Below are 17,287 nucleotides of genomic sequence, written 5' to 3' on the forward strand. Positions count from 1 at the left end.
ACTCACGCCCTGACCAACCTAAAACAAAGACAGAACAAAAGAACTAAGGTCAGAACGTGACAAATACTGCGAACGTTCAAATGAAAGTTAGAAAATAAGCTTGTCTTGGAATTAGATAAACTGCTATACAGGTTGTTAAATTGCTTAGCATTATAGTAAACACAAGTGATCAAATAATTTCAGGTAAATTTCAGGAAATTTGAATCTGTATCAAAACAATCATTATATTTATTGTTCTCCATTAATACCTAATGGGTTTTTACATCCTCAATTCCACCGATTAAAATGTTAATGCGCCTCGATCGGTTTTCGAGGTAGTCTCCTTTGGAAGAGTGCTTGTCAAGTGTTGTTTGGAAATTTGCGAAATCCTCAGACATGGTTTTGAATGCGGTCTGGCAGGTGACATTCGTGACCTTTATCTCCTCCACCTCCGACAGCGTAAATTCCAAACTGTGTTTAAATTCCATTACAGATCATCAACCCTTTGTGTGTAGAATCCATTAAGAGCTGCAGGAAGGACTTAAAGTGATTTTCCTGCAGATCTATTAGATCTTTATAGAACTCTTTTTGTTGATCGAGTAGTTCATGGAGTGTAGTGCTTGATACGTATTCCTCTTTCGCATTGAGCTTTGCAGCGTTTTTTGTGTTAGCCATGCTACAAGCTTGTTGTGAGCTAAAAAGAGTTTGTGAACACAACCCACACCCCACCTCCCAAAAACAAGCTCCGCCAGTGAAATGGCAAACACACTCAAGCAACACACACTTGCACCAGTGAGATCACACATGCACCAGTGAGATCACACTTGCACCAGTGAGATCACACATGCACGATAAACAGTGAGAAAGCATAGAACTTGCTCACTGTATGGACCCCGGCTGCACTTACCTAAACGAGCGGGAGATTACCAACTCGCATGTTAGTGTTGCGAATACAAGCAGTATGCGGGGCAGTAAAGCCAAAACACAGGTCAAAGATGCTTGGGAGAGACAATGGTAGGAGTATTTTCTTACCCATGGAACGAGCAGCATGAACGAGCAGAGTGAACGAGTATCATCCGATGTAGTTATTGATATACACATATGAAATTATTGATATAAAAAATTCAATTAATATATGTTAAAACGGCTTTCCATCCTACAATGGCTGTTTTGCGTAAGTGGAGTGGGATGTGGAATAGGTGATGGTGAGAACAAGGAGAGAGGAGACAGTGAGTGAGAGATTGTGGGAATGGTTGCAAGATTGGAAAGAGATGCGTAAGTCCTGTGAACACAGAGACACCTGTTATCCCTGTGCGGTGGCTGTAATCAATCTTCTGTTTAGGAAGAGCTAGTGCCCCACCGTAGGAGTGGATGCCTCTGTGACCCCTAACCCTAGTTGGCAGCCCGAACACACCTCTCCGTCTGTGTGGATACCACTAGTCTGTGTAGACACACACACAAAAGCGTTCACAGCCCCGTCCACATGCCCACACAAACTTTTAGTCAGAGGATTAAAATACCGCAAAGGCAGAAAAAAAATGTATGTTATTTTCTGATCTGTATAGGAGAGGTGAAATTAAGTTTCACTTTTGATTGGCATAAAATCTGGTGCCATGAAATATATTCAGAGCTATTCAATGTTGTTTTTTTTAAGAACAGGAGAGGCCTCTGGCTAGGGAATAACTGATGATTTTTTTTGTATCCCTTACTGATTTATTCCGTCATCCAGTGTGAGAGAACCTGAGAGATGCCAAGCCCTTTTTCATTATCTTCCTTTTAACGCCCCTGTTCTTTCTTTAAACGTGTCTCCGTCAACACAGCATGGTGGCATTACCTCCTTACGATTCCTCTCTGTCACCGTGTTCCTGAGCCACTAGGTCATTTTCACAGACACAATGTTCCATTTTGGAGATGTCTAATTGCCTGCGAGAACATTAATATTACATCTGTAATCCTTTTGATACATCACACGTGGACAATTTCTTCTTAGGAAATGAAACAGCAATTTTACAAGAGGCACATTGGATTATGGGTTTGCAAGAATTCTTTGTGTTACAGGTTAGCTGGAGTAATGGACTTGGATGCCACCAGACTGTATGATGAGTGTCATTAGACTGTTGCCTTGGTGACATGGGGACTGGGATATTCTCAACCTCCTTTATTGTTGTTCAGCTTTCAGAACTCATAACAATTTCATGTAACTTTTTGAAATCCCCTTTTTGTCACATTCTGCATGATCCAGAAACTCTGGCTGATGTGGTGACTTATCATTGGATTGCTGGTGAACATCACTCCCACTGGAGCAAGTATTTCCCGATGAATTCAAATACATTTTTTTGTTTTTTTTCTGTACACAGAACACACCCACAAGGACAGACTGTTCTCCACCCACTGCTGTGGCCAATGTTTCTCAATACGCATGTCAGAGGCGGACGACCACGGAAAATCACAACAAGATATTCACAGTAAGGAAAAACAGAACACACCCCCATACAAGCACACCTTCTCAATTGCATGTCCCTATCTCTGTCTTTGTGAGGCTATTACACGCTCATTGCTCCCACAAAGCATCCATCCTAACCAGTTGTGCTCTGATTGGGGTCTCTTCCTTCACACACCAATGCACCGACACTGACCCCAATCAGATAAATTAACCTACAAATGAGAAGCATCTGCAGGTAGGCCATGATGAAGGCAGAACAGCTGAGGTGCCCACGAGGACTGACACAGGCTGGTATGGGCTGACCCTGAGGCTAGGCACGCCAGACTGAGATGGGCACTTGACGTAAAGCTTCTCACCAACAATGACGGATCTGTCTCTACGCCATCTGGCCATCGGGCAGCTAGTGGCCAATTCCAGAGGAAATAGGGATGGGGGGGGGGGGGGGGGGTGAGGGAGTGTGAAGGCTGGTTTACAGTCCGTCTATCGTAAACAACACAAAAAAAACATCAGTTTTAAAAATGAATTTGGTAAATGTCAACCTAGCAAGCCAGGCAACTTAAAGCAATTTTCTAAACAATGTTTTGGTTCATTGCTAGCTAGTTTTCTAGCTAGCTGGCTAGTCAGTTCATATAATGAACAGAGTATAGCTGATGACGTATTTACTTTAGCTACTTTTTGATTAATTATTACAAGAAAATAAACCCCAAGTACATAATTATTTACAAAGTAATGGCAAGTTTACAGAAAATAGCTTACTACTACAGTGTGACGAAATAAAAGGTCAATCTATCAGAGAATTTTAGAACTCCTTGTCACAAGAGGATTTGTTCTAGTTGTTGTAGCAGTCCGGCAACCACGACAACGGATGTTGTGACAGTCGCAGATACTTTTTTCATGTCTGTGCGACAAGGAAACGGACAGTTGCAGCAACGGTCTAAAGACATTCCCCTGGAATGACCAGCGATACTTGTCGCATTCTTGTTGTCTACAGACATGTCGTTAGTCCAAGTATAAACTAGCCTTAATACTCCAGCTTGCCATTGCTTTGTGTGCCGTAACGTTTATCTACACAATAACAATGCCGCCTTCTCACAAACATTTAAAAAATATATGTTTTCAGATAAATCTCATTACCAGTTTTTAATTATTTCTGCCAGTGTGTAATATAGTCTTTATGTGCACTGTGAGGGCTGTTTTGCTGACAGTCCAAGATGATCAAAGTTTTCAAATGAAGATAAAGTTACTTGGAGTTAGGAAATACCTGAGAGATACTCTATGGAAGCGTAGTGTATCAAAACAAATCAAATCACAATTTATTTGTCACATGTGCCGAATACAACAGGTGTAGAAATTCCTTACAGTGAAATGCTTACTTACAAGCCAAGGTCAATGCAAATAGTCTGGATAGCCATTTGGTTAGCTGTTCAGGAGTCTTATGGCTTGGAGGTAGAAGCTGTTAAGAAGCCTTTTGGACCTAGACTTGGTGCTCCGGTATCACTTGCCATGCGTTAGAAGAGAGAACAGTCTATGACTAGGGTGGCTGGAGTTTTTGGCAATTTTTTGGGCCTTCCTCTGACACAGCCTGGTATAGAGGTCCTGGATGGCAGGAAGTTTGGCCCCAGTGATGTATTGGGCCGTACGTACTACCTTCTGTAGTGCCTTACGGTTGGAGGCCGAACACTTGCCATGCCAGGTGGTGATGCTCTCGATGGTGCAGCTGTAGAACTTCTGACTACCGCTGATCTGATCTCAAACTTCCAGTGGGGCTTGGTGTGTGGGAGGTTGGTGCTTGGTGATGAAGAGTTCCTCCAAGCCTTATTAAGCAGAGCTTACTGGGAGCATATGGAGACATCTGTTTCATAATGACTTTCACTTCTCCCTGACTGACTACACATGCAGACTCTCACACTTGCACACATATTCATGCGACATGTTCATGCCACCCACACACACACACCCACCCACACAGACAGACAGACCGAGACAGACACTTGAGTGGGAGTGGTGCTCGGTTCCCCTTCCCCTGTTCCTTTCCACTGCATTAGCTCTGTAATCACCAGTCTCCCTTCACTCCTCATCAGGCTGATGTTTCACTCATTATTCCACTTCAACATACATCACTCACAAGTGTTATTTGAGATAATTACTGTAATGTCAGTTCAACCTGTGGCTGTGGAGAAGAGACAGAAGTAATTAAACTAAACCCTAATATCCTGGGAGCATTAGGGTTAAAGACCAGGGAGGTCTGGTGAAATATCAAAGAGCCTGAATGAACTACAGCACCTAGAAGGTTTCTCTACAAGGATGAACACATCTAAAAGGTGTGGAGATATACAGTGTGGTCTGAAATTATTGACACCCTTGATAAAGATGAAAAACAATTGTTTAACAAGTAATGTTTTTTTCTCTCAAAAAGGTAGGGGTCAAAATGATTGGCACCCCTGTTTTCAATACCTCACTGTGAGGATATTTGATAAGTTGGAGAACAGAATCCTTCCATATCCGTGATATCCTTATGGACTTCCCTCTTCATTTCAAACCACAGGTTTGCAATGGGTTTCATGTCCGGAGACTGAGATGGCCATTGCTAAATGTTGATTTTATGTTCAATTAACCATTTCTTTGTGGATGTTGATGTGTGGCTTGGGGTTCTTGTCTAGCTGGAAGATCCACTTGCGGTCAAGTTTCAGCCTACTGGCAGAGAAAACTGATTTTTGGCTAAAATATCCAGGTACTGGGTAAAGCTCATGATGACCTAGTTAAAAAAAACCTAGTTAAAATACTGTACATTGAAATCATACATTATAAGCATCTTCATAAAAATGTGTCTTCAGCATGAATTTAAATAGAGCCACTGACTCTGCAAGCCTGATCGCCTCTGATCGCCATGCCAGAGGATCTCAGGCTGTGTCCTGGCTCGTAGGGAGATACAATATCAGAGATATGGGATGGGGATAAACCAAGCCTAGTCTTAAATGTGATTAATACTTTTGTTAAATCTAGTCTAAAAGTGACTGGTAGCCATTGTAAAGAAGCTAAAATAGGTGCCTGTTAAATGTCGAGTTGCAGCATTTGGGACAAACTGTAGATGACGGAGACAAAGAGGAAATAAAAGCATGTATACCTTTTTCCAGATCAGGGACTGAAGAAAAAGATTTGACTTTAGCTATAATTCTTCGATGACAAAAGGCATAGTGAATAGGTGCTGGGAACGATACTGAACCACCCATGTTTACTGAAAAAAATCTGCCACATCGATATGATCTGAACCAGTCGAGGGCAACTCCTGAGATTCCCACCCACCTCTCCAGCCGGTCAACAAGTATATAATGATCAATAGTATCAAACGCGGCACTGAGATCCAAAATAATTAGAATAGAGCTTTCGCCGGCATCCTCAGCCAACACAAGGTCATTACTGACTTTTAATAAAGCAGTTTCCGTTGTGTGAAGTGAGTGGAAGCCCGATTGGAATTTTTTCCAAATAAGGTGTTCATACTCAAATAAGCCAACGTTGAAAACGTCTAAAATCTTGGATAAATAAAGCAAGTTGAGAGAGGTCTATATTTGCTCAGTAAAGAGGGGTGAAGATTGAGCTTTTTAAGAAGAGGTTGGATCAGAGCAATTTTAAAGCAGGCTGGAAAGGAGCCATTTACAATTGACAGTATGTTGGGGCCAACAGTAGGCATAACCTCTTTTTGTAGTCTAGTCGAGTATGGAAAGCCGTTTTAACATACAGGTATATTCATTGTATTATTTCTATTAATAATTTTTTTTTTTTACAACAATAATGTTATTTTCGATAACAATGACACGTTTTTATACCAAAGTATCTATTGATATGAAAAATGTAATGTTAATTATTGATATCAATAGTAAGAACTTTTTATATAAATAATTCCCCATAGGATTCAATAGAGAAACAGATATCAAAAGTTTAAAAAAAATTGTATATCAATAATTGCCGAATACTGCACATCTTAGCATATATTTAGCATTATAAAGACTTAAACAAATCAGCTTCTAGTGCCTTGAATGTCAATGAAGAGGAGGGTACCGAGAGACAGTCATCCCATTTTGTTGCCTTAAAATCTAAAAATGGATTGGATTTGTTTCATACTTAACCTACTGTCTTAGGTTTCAGTTAGCATGAAAATATAAATGTATTTGGAAATAACAAATTGCATGTGAACAACTTATTTAGAGATCTTATATTCAATGAACCGATCTTGACATGTTATTTAGGGGAGTTAGAGGACCATAAATGAGGTTACTTAAATTAACTACACTACGGGACATAATATGCTTTCCCATGTCCTGCTAATTATGACAGGGAGGATTGGAACTCATGCCATTTTGAGGTCAGAGGGGTCGCAGCCAGAGGTCAGGGATGAGTTGGAGGGAAGTTAGGAATGGGAGGTCTCCAGAGATGGTCTGGAGAAGGGAGGAGGTGGTCGAGCGGGCAGGATGTCGGGCAGCCAGACCTCACTAGTTGCCGGATGTCATCTGGAGAGAGAGGGGAGAAAGAGGTCAAGGCGTAGGGTTGTTCTGTGTGAATGACACCAGTGGACACAATAGGCTGAATGAATGAGTAGCGGATGATGTCAACCTTTTCAAAGTGGCTGACAAAGTCGTCCACAGAGAGGGAGGAGGGAGGGGGAGGAGGAGGACTGGAAAGGGGACAGTGCGAGTCATAGGATGCAGAAGGGAGGAGAGTAGGGTCGATGAGGCAGAATCAGGAGACAGCAGGGAGAAGGATTTAGCAGAAGGGAAATATGATATCATAGAAGAGGAGAGAGTAGTAGGAGAGAGGGTGAAGATTGCAATGGAGCATGACCATCTGGGTAGGGGCTGAGTGATTAGGGTTGGAGGAAAGGGAGACAGAAAACAACTCCGCAGAACAGTCTTTGTTTCGGCAATGGTCTTAGTTTTGCATCAAAACTGACACGACTGCCGCTTACAGCTGCCGGCCGAGAAACCAGGAGAGACTGAAGAACTAACACAAATTGATAATTGCCCAGCAGAGGTTGAGAGCACACCTCCCTGTACTAATTGTTGATTGCCTTATTGAGGTGAAACCACTCCCCCTCCAATACAGCCACTGACTACCAAAACAAGTCACAAATTGCTCTGCCCCTTGATCCTGGTTGATATGTCAACAACTACCTGCAAGTTATGAGCGGTCAACAGTTCACACACCAAGTAGGACACTGGGAAGACAAGCAGCACTTAAAGTAGATTTCTCTAGCTAGCAAAAAGACAGTACTACACCACAACAAATAAAGACCAACAAATATTATAGTTGGACCAGGTTTTCATCAGGAATCTCTCTGTACTGATCCGTTCACCTTTCCATCGATCCTGGCTAGTCTCCCAGTCCCAGCCTCTGAAAAACATCCCCACAGCATGATACTACCAGCACCATGCTTCACTGTAGGGATGGTGCCAGGTTTCCTCCAGACGCGACGCTTGCCAGTTCTAGGAAGCATCTTGGTGGTTCCAAATGTCTTCCATTTAAGAATGAAGCCACTGGAAGCCACTGTGTTCTTGGAGACCTTCAATACTGCAGACATTTTTTGGTACCCTTCCCCAGATCTGTGCCTCGGCACAATCGTGTCTCGGAGCTCTACAGACAAATTCTTCGACCTCATGTCTTGGTTTTTGCTCTGACATGCGCTGTCAACGGTGGGACCTTATATAGACAGGTGTGTGCCTTCCCAAATTACGTTCAATCAATTCAATTTACTACAGTTAGACTCCAATCAAGTTGTAGAAACATTTCAAGGAGGATCAATGGAAACAGGATGCATCTGAGCGTAATTTCGATTCTCATAGCAAATGGTCTGAATACTTATGCAAATATATATGTAATACACATTGTCATTATGGGGTGCTGTGTGTAGATTGATGAGGATATTTTTAAAAATATATATTTTAGAATAAGGCTGTAATGTAGCAAAATGTTGAAAAAGGGAACGGGTCTGAATACTTTCCGAATGCACCGTAGAACGACAGTTGTGTATTAAAAGCTTCATTCTAATGGCCTACTGTTAACCAGTGGTGCCATGTTTGTGCAAGTGTACCTTTTTTGGGGGTATCTGAGTTGTGTTTCCATCTCAAAGTCTTCATCTTCCTCATCAACTTAACCCATGTAATCAAAATCTTTACTGATGATGTGCAGAATTTCTCTTGCATGTTGTAATCTGAATAATGGAAGGTTGTTGACAACATAAGTCAAAAATGTCCTGTGTTCTACAACTGTCTCAATTAGTTCAGTACTAAATCCAGTACAGGCTGCCTTGATGGTGTAAAGATGTGCTGTGTCCTTAAGCAAAAAGCTAATTTACTCCTCTAAGATGTTCCTGATCAAAGTTTTGTCTGCAGTTTCCCTCTCCATTCAAAGAAGACAAAACTCTGATTTTGTACTGTGAGAGGGTCTTGCCATGTTACATTCCAATCTGTTGGATTTCAGCCTTATGCTCCTGGTTTCTGTCAACCTACACTCTTGGAAAAAAAGGTGCTAAATAGAACCATATAGGGTTCTTCGGTTTGTCCCCATATGGGAAGCCTTTCAGGTGCTAGGTAGAACCATTTGCAAAGGGTTCCACCTAGAACCCTATATGTAGAGTTCCTCATAGAACCCATTGTACATGTTTATACAATTGAAGTCAGAAGTTTACATACACCTCAGTCAAATATATTTAAACTCAGTTTTTCACAATTTCTGACATTTAATCCTAGTTAACATTCCCTGTGTTATGTAAGTTAGGATCACCACTTTATTTTAAGAATGTGAAATGTCAGAATAATAGTAGAGAATGATTCATTTCAGCTTTTATTTCTTTCATCACATTCCCAGTGGGTCAGAAGTTTACATACACTCAATTCGTATTTGGTAGCATTGCCTTTAAATTGTTTAACTTGGTTCAAATGTTTCTGGTAGCCTTCCACAAGCATCCCACAATAAGTTGGGTGAATTTTGGCCCATTCCTCCTGACAGAGCTGGTGTAACTGTCATGTTCGTTGTACGGAGGAGTCCAAGGTGCATGGTGGTATGCGTACATTCTTCTTTATTTAAGAATGAACACTGAACAAACAAACAAAATAACAAAACGAACTGTGAAGCTAATGTGAGTAGTGCAGACAGGCAACTAAACATAGAACATTAACCCACAAACACAAAAGGGAAAATGGCCACCTAAATATAATCCCCAGTAAAACATTTTTTTGGGTGGGGCACACGAGGAGATTAGCTGAGTCAGGTTGGAGACCTGAGCCTCCAATTATTGAGGCTGCCTCTCGGGCTTCCGTGCTAACCGTGTCCCCTCGTATCATCGCCGTTCCTCCTGCGCTATCTCCCCCTGCTCCCATGGCAGGCGATCCTTTCCTGCCAATATTTCCTCCCACCTCCAGGATCCTTTACCGTCCAAAATCTTGTCCCATGTCCATAGTGTCTGCTCCTCCTGAACACGCTGCTTGGTCCTTTTATGGTGGGTTCTTCTGTCACGTTCGTTGTAAGGAGGAGACCAAGGTGCTGCGTGGTATGCGTACATTCTTCTTCATTTAAGAATGAACACTGAACAAACAAACAAAACAACAAAACGAACCGTGACGCTAATATGAGTAGTGCAGACAGGCACCTAAAAATAGAACAAGAACCCACAAACATAAAAGGGAAAAGGGCCACCTAAATACAATCCCTAATCAGAGGCAATGATAAACAGCTGCCTCTGATTGGGAACCATATCAGGCCACCATAGACATATAAATACATAGACCTACAAAACCCCTAGACATACAAAAACTAGCATACCCACCCTTCTCACACCCTGACCTAACCAAAATATAAAGAAAACAGAGATATTAAAGGTCAGAGAATGACAGTAACTGAGTCAGGTTTGTAGACCTTGCTCACTCACACGTTTTCAGTTTTGCCGACAGATTTTCTATAGGATTGAGGTCAGGGCTTTGTGATGGCCACTCCAATACCCTGAATTAGTTTTTACCATTTTGCCACAACTTTGGAAGCATGCTTGAGGTCATTATCCATTTGATAGGCCCATTTGTGACCAAGCTTTGACTTCCTGACTGATGTATTGAGATGTTGCTTCAATATATCCACATTTTCCTCCCTCATGAAGCCATCTATTTTGTGAAGTGCACCAGTCCCTCCTGCAGAAAATCCCCCCTACAACATGATGCTGCCACCCCCGTGCTTCACGGTTGGGAAGGTGTTCTTCGGCTTGCAAGACTCCCCCTTTTTCCTCCAAACATAACAATGGTCATTATGGCCAAACAATTCTATTTTTGTTTCATCAGACCAGTTGACATTTCTCCAAAAAGTACGATATTTGTCCCCATGTGCAGTTGCAAACCGTAGTCTGGCTTTTTTTATGGAGGTTTTGGAGCAGTGGCTTCTTCCTTGCTGAGCGGCCATTCAGGTTATGTCGATATAGGACTCGTTTTACTGTGGATATAGATACTTTTGTACCTGTTTCCTCCAGCATCTTCACAGTGTCATTTGCTGTTGTTCTGGGATTGATTTGCACTTTTCGCACCAAAGTACGTTCATCTCTAGGAGGCAGAACGTGTCTCCTTCCTGAACAGTATGACGGCTGCGTGGTACCGTGGTGTTTATACTTGCGTACTATTGTTTGTACAGATGAACGTGGTACCTTCAGGCATTGAACCACACTTGTGGAGGTCTATAACTTTGTTTCTGTGGTCTTTGCTGATTTCTTTTGATTTTTCTATGCTGTCAAGCAAAGAGGCACTGATTTCGAAGGTAGGTCTTGAAATACATCCACAGGTACACCTCCAATTGACTCAAATTATGTCAATCAGAAGCTTCTAAAGCCATGACATCATTTTCTGGAATTTTCCAAGCTGTTTAAAGGCACAGTCAACTTAGTGTATGTAAACTTCTGACCCACTGGAATTGTGATACAGTGAATTGTAAGTGAAATCATCTGTCTCTAACCAATTGTTGGAAAAATTATTTGTGTCATGCACAAAGTAGATGTCCTAACCAACTTCCAAAACTATAGTTTGTTAACAAGAAATTTGTGGAGTGGTTGAAAATTAGTTTTAATGACTCCAGTCTAAGTGTATGTAAACTTCCGACTTCAACTGTACCTAGAATCCTATATGAAGGGTTCTGCCTAGAACCATATGTTAAAGGTTCTACCGAGAACCGTTTTATCTTTGGAGGGTTCTTCCTAGAAACATCAATGAATGGTTCTAACAGCCTTATTAGTCTTTAAAATAAAAACTTTTATGACAATAATTACACATACTCAACGTGGCCAAAAGCATGCTACTTGAACATCATGGGAATTAATATGGAGTTGGTCACCTTTGCTTCTATAACAGTCTCCACTCTTATGGGAAGGCTTTCCACTAAATGTTGGAACATTGTTGCTGGGACTTGCTTCCAGTCATCCACAAGATAATTAGTGATGTTGGGCAATTAGTCCTGGCTTAGGCCTCAGCGTTCAAATTCATCCCAAAGGTGTTAGATGAGGTTAAGGTCATGGAAATGTGCAGGCCAGTCAAATTCTTCCACACTGATCCGATCTTGACAAACCATTTTTATATGGACCCTCACTTTGTACATGGGGGCATTGTCATGCTGAAACAGGAAAGGGCCATCCCCTACAATGACATTTTATGCTGTAGAGTTAAGATTTCCCTTCACTGGAACTAAGGGGCCTAGCCAAAACAGCCCCATACCATTATTCCTCCTCCAAAAAACTTTACTGTTGGAACAATGCTTTGGGGCAGGTTGCTTCTCCAAGCATCCGCCAAACCCAGATTGTCGGGCTGCCAGATGGTGAAGAGTGATTCATCACTCCAGAGAACATGTTTCCACTGCTCCAGAGTACAATGGCGGTGAGCTTTACACCACTCCAGCCGACGCTTGGCATTGCGCATGGTGTTCTTAGGCCATGTAAACCTATTTCATGAAGCTCCCGACAAACAGTTCTTGTGCTGATGTTGCTTCCAGAGGCAATTTGGAACTCTGTAGTAAGTGTTGAAACCGAGGACAGATGCGCCCCCAGCACTCTGCAAACTCCCAATCTGTGAGCTTGTGTGGCCTACCATTTCACGGCTGAGCCTAGATATTGCCACTTCACAATAACAGCACTTACAGTTGACCGGGACAGCTTTAGCAGGGTAGAAATTTTAGGAACTGACTTGTTGGAATGGTGGCATCCTTCGACAGTGCCACGTTGAAAGTTATTGAGCTGTTCAGTAAGGCCATTCCACTGCCAAGGTTAGTCTATGGAGGTGCGTGGCTTAGTGCTCAATTTTATACACCTGTCAGCAACGGGTGTGGCTGAAAAAGCCGAATCCACTAAACTAATTTGAACGGGTGTCCACATACACAATTTTGTATATATAGTGTATCAAAAGGCCTTTCTTTGAGGGCCTAGTTATACCCTAACCCAGTGGTGTTAAGAAAATCCTGGTTTACAGGCCAAATCAATTCACATGCAAAAACACAGATATTAAAACAAACAGTTTTGAAAATCACCCTGCAATAGAGCATGCTTGGAAATATGTCTCTATGTAGAAGCCTTGTTGCCTTCCAAACAACACTTGCCTTCCGAAAAATCATTCTTGACTTCCAAAGAAAGAATCATCCTTTCTTTCAAGAACAGTTCTTTGGATATTAAACGTTCTATTTAGATCCCTTTGCATCACAAATAACTCTTGTCTTACAGAAAGGGTACTTCAGATCAAAACAGTTCTTGGTAGAACTATCTCTCCACAAATAACCCTTTTGGAACCCTTTTTTCTAAGCGTGCAAGCATCTTCACCTAGTTCTGCTATAAGATAATTGAACACCTTTTCTAATGCCTTTAGTGATCGGCAGTAAAAAAGGATGGAAAGACATTGATATCCCCTTGTCTCTGACCTCCTTCACTATCCAATCTAGGATGTGCAGGTTATCTGTAGCCACTTGACCCTGTCCATGTCTGATGTGTGTCTTGTTGGAGCTCACAGTCACTTAAGTTGCCTTCTCCATGTGCAATAGCTTGGTCACCCGGCCTCTGGACTCAACGTCTGCAGATGCTGTCGGCGCCAACACAGGTGTAACTGAAAGACAAATACATGCACCATTGTATCAGTAATCAAGCCATGTTAATAGCCTACAGTTCTCAAAGGAAAATCTCTGGCATCTACAATTTTTGAAAATATTACAGACACACTGCAGTATTTCAACATGTAATATTTTTTAAATTTTTACAGGGGTTTATGTGCAAAGCATATACCGTTTTTTTTATCCATCATTTTAGCTAACACTACTCATAACAAAAGTGGACGACTGTGTTCTTGCATGTCCCTCACACAGACCTAGAGGCCCTCAACCCAGCATGACATAGAGATAATGTTCTGTTAAATGATAGGAAGTCAGCTGGTTAGGTTTCTTTCGCTTGAATTTGAGGGCTACAGGATAGGAAGTTACAAGACACTTTATGAATATGGGCCCAGGACATGAACTGGCACTGGTTTTATTTGGTGACAAGACAATGTTTACTCACCCTCTTTGGCAATGTATCAGAGTTCTCTCAGCTTTACAAAGCTGTCGTTGACGGCTGGCCTCCCTTTTGTACTCTCTCTCCTGGTTGAAAGAAAATAAGATCCAACATAAGAGTCTAGATCAGAAAGTGCAATAATAACATTCATAGTTATGGATTTACAAAGAGAAGTCATCATATTGTCCATTACTGTCCGTAATGTTGAAATGTTAGGTTAGAGCAAGGCATATGGTCGGCTAAAGTTAGCTAGCTAGCTAGATTTGGGAAACAACAACATCAAGAGGTTGTGTATTGGTTGGACTCTCTGAGTTGTGAATCGTTCTGGTGGGTTGGGACAGAAAATAACCCTACCATGAAAAAAATATTATGTCAACAAAGACATATGTCTAATATCTAGGAACTCTACTTACTGGACGTAAAGTGAAACATGACCCTCAATATCAAATAAACGTCTGAATCCAACTTTTGTCCAAACCACACCGTATTCCTGCTGTGTAGACAGTGGTAGATTTTGTGGCAGGAAGTTGTGCGTGAAGTGTGTGGTCTCATGGCAGCCCACTGTCTAACTCAACAGGAATAGGGTGCGGTTTGGACAAAAGTTGGATTCAGACGTTTATTTTATAGCGACGGACACATTTCACTTTACAGCTGGTAAGTAGAGATGCTAGAGATTGCCAAAGCATGGTATAGGTTCTTTCAATCGCATGCCTCTGTCTCCTTTTCTGTGTCTTGAGCTCTAGCAAGCAAACCTGCAAAAATGTATCAACTGGGTCCAGCCAAACGTATGAGGACACCCTTTTAAATTAGTGGATACGGCTAGTTCAGATACACCCGTTGCTGACAGGTGTATAAAATCGACTTTCAACGTGGCACCGTCATAGGATGCCACCTTTCTAGCAAGTCAGTTCGTCAGATTTCTGCCCTGTTAGCACTTACAGTTGGCCGGAGAAGCTTTGTTATTGTGAAGTGGAATCATCTAGGAGTAACAACGGCTCAGCTGCATTACAGTGTTGTATTACAGACTCGGTCAGGGAGAGGTTGAAAATGTCAGTGAAGACACTTGCCAGTTGGTCAGCCCATGCTTTGAGTACACGTCCTGGTAATCCGTCTGGCCCCGCGGCTTTGTGAATGTTCACCTGTTGACCTGTTTAAAGGTCTTGCTCACATCGGCTACCAAGAGCGTTATCACACAGTCATCCAGAACAGCTGGTGCTCTCATGTATGCTTCAGTATTGCTTGCCTCAAAACCAGCAAAAAAGTAATTTAGCTCGTCTGGTAGGCTCGCGTCAAAGGGCAGCTCGCGGCTGGTTTCCCTTTGTAGTCCGTAATAGTTTTCAAGACCTGCCACATCCGACGAGCGTCAGAGCCGGTGTAGTAGGATTCAATCTTAATCAGGTATTGACTCTTTGCTGTTTGATGGTTCATCTGAGGGCATAGCGGGATGTTTTATAAGTGTCCAGATTAGTGTCCCGCTCCTTGAAAGCGGGAGCTCTAGCCTTTAGCTCGATGTGGATGTTGCTTGTAATCCATGGCTTTTGGTTGGAATATGTACAGTGCCTTGCGAAAGTATTCGGCCCCCTTGAACTTTGCGACCTTTTGCCACATTTCAGGCTTCAAACATAAAGATATAAAACTGTATTTTTTTGTGAAGAATCAACAACAAGTGGGACACAATCATGAAGTGGAACGACATTTATTGGATATTTCAAACTTTTTTAACAAATCAAAAACTGAAAAATTGGGCGTGCAAAATGATTCAGCTCCTTTACTTTCAGTGCAGCAAACTCTCTCCAGAAGTTCAGTGAGGATCTCTGAATGATCCAATGTTGACCTAAATGACTAATGAGGATAAATACAATCCACCTGTGTGTAATCAAGTCTCCGTATAAATGCACCTGCACTGTGATAGTCTCAGAGGTCCGTTAAAAGCGCAGAGAGCATCATGAAGAACAAGGAACACACCAGGCAGGTCCGAGATACTGTTGTGAAGAAGTTTAAAGCCGGATTTGGATACAAAAAGATTTCCCAAGCTTTAAACATCCCAAGGAGCACTGTGCAAGCGATAATATTGAAATGGAAGGAGTATCAGACCACTGCAAATCTACCAAGACCTGGCCGTCCCTCTAAACTTTCAGCTCATACAAGGAGAAGACTGATCAGAGATGCAGCCAAGAGGCCCATGATCACTCTGGATGAACTGCAGAGATCTACAGCTGAGGTGGGAGACTCTGTCCATAGGACAACAATCAGTCGTATATTGCACAAATCTGGCCTTTCTGGAAGAGTGGCAAAAAGAAAGCCATTTCTTAAAGATATCCATAAAAAGTGTTGTTTAAAGTTTGCCACAAGCCACCTGGGAGACACACCAAACATGTGGAAGAAGGTGCTCTGGTCAGATGAAACCAAAATTGAACTTTTTGGCAACAATGCAAAACGTTATGTTTGACGTAAAAGCAACACAGCTGAACACACCATCCCCACTGTCAAACATGGTGGTGGCAGCATCATGGTTTGGGCCTGCTTTTCTTCAGCAGGGACAGGGAAGATGGTTAAAATTGATGGGAAGATGGATGGAGCCAAATACAGGACCATTCTGGAAGAAAACCTGATGGAGTCTGCAAAAGACCTGAGACTGGGACGGAGATTTGTCTTCCAACAAGACAATGATCCAAAACATAAAGCAAAATCTACAATGGAATGGTTCAAAAATAAACATATCCAGGTGTTAGAATGGCCAAGTCAAAGTCCAGACCTGAATCCAATCGAGAATCTGTGGAAAGAACTGAAAACTGCTGTTCACAAATGCTCTCCATCCAACCTCACTGAGCTCGAGCTGTTTTGCAAGGAGGAATGAGAAAAAATGTCAGTCTCTCGATGTGCAAAACTGATAGAGACATACCCCAAGCGACTTACAGCTGTAATCGCAGCAAAAGGTGGCGCTACAAAGTATTAACTTAAGGGGGCTGAATAATTTTGCACGCCCAATTTTTCAGTTTTTGATTTGTTAAAAAAGTTTGAAATATCCAATAAATTGCGTTCCACTTCATGATTGTGTCCCACTTGTTGTTGATTCTTCACAAAAAAATACAGTTTTATATCTTTATGTTTGAAGCCTGAAATGTGGCAAAAGGTCGCAAAGTTCAAGGGAGCCGAATACTTTCGCAAGGCACTGTATGTAAGGTCAATGTGGGAACGACGTTGTCGATGTACTTATTGATGAAGCGAATGACTGAGGTGGTATACTCCTCAATTCAATTGGATGAATCCCGGAACATATTCCAGTCTGTGCTAGCAAAACAGTCCTGTAGCATAGCATCCAC

General features: G+C 42.0%; 1 protein-coding gene across 1 annotated transcript in view; it reads left to right on the plus strand.

The window, feature by feature from the left end:
- Nucleotides 1-17,287, plus strand: part of LOC139381715 (deoxynucleotidyltransferase, terminal) — a 137,790-nt gene that overhangs the window by 11,887 nt on the left and 108,616 nt on the right. Inside the window, exon 3 of the mRNA XM_071125441.1 lies at nt 2,337-2,444. Coding sequence (XP_070981542.1) covers nt 2,337-2,444 — 108 coding nt within the window. The remainder of the gene's footprint in view (nt 1-2,336; nt 2,445-17,287) is intronic.

This window comes from Oncorhynchus clarkii, chromosome 23 (assembly GCF_045791955.1).
Source record: "Oncorhynchus clarkii lewisi isolate Uvic-CL-2024 chromosome 23, UVic_Ocla_1.0, whole genome shotgun sequence".
Taxonomy (NCBI): domain Eukaryota; kingdom Metazoa; phylum Chordata; class Actinopteri; order Salmoniformes; family Salmonidae; genus Oncorhynchus; species Oncorhynchus clarkii.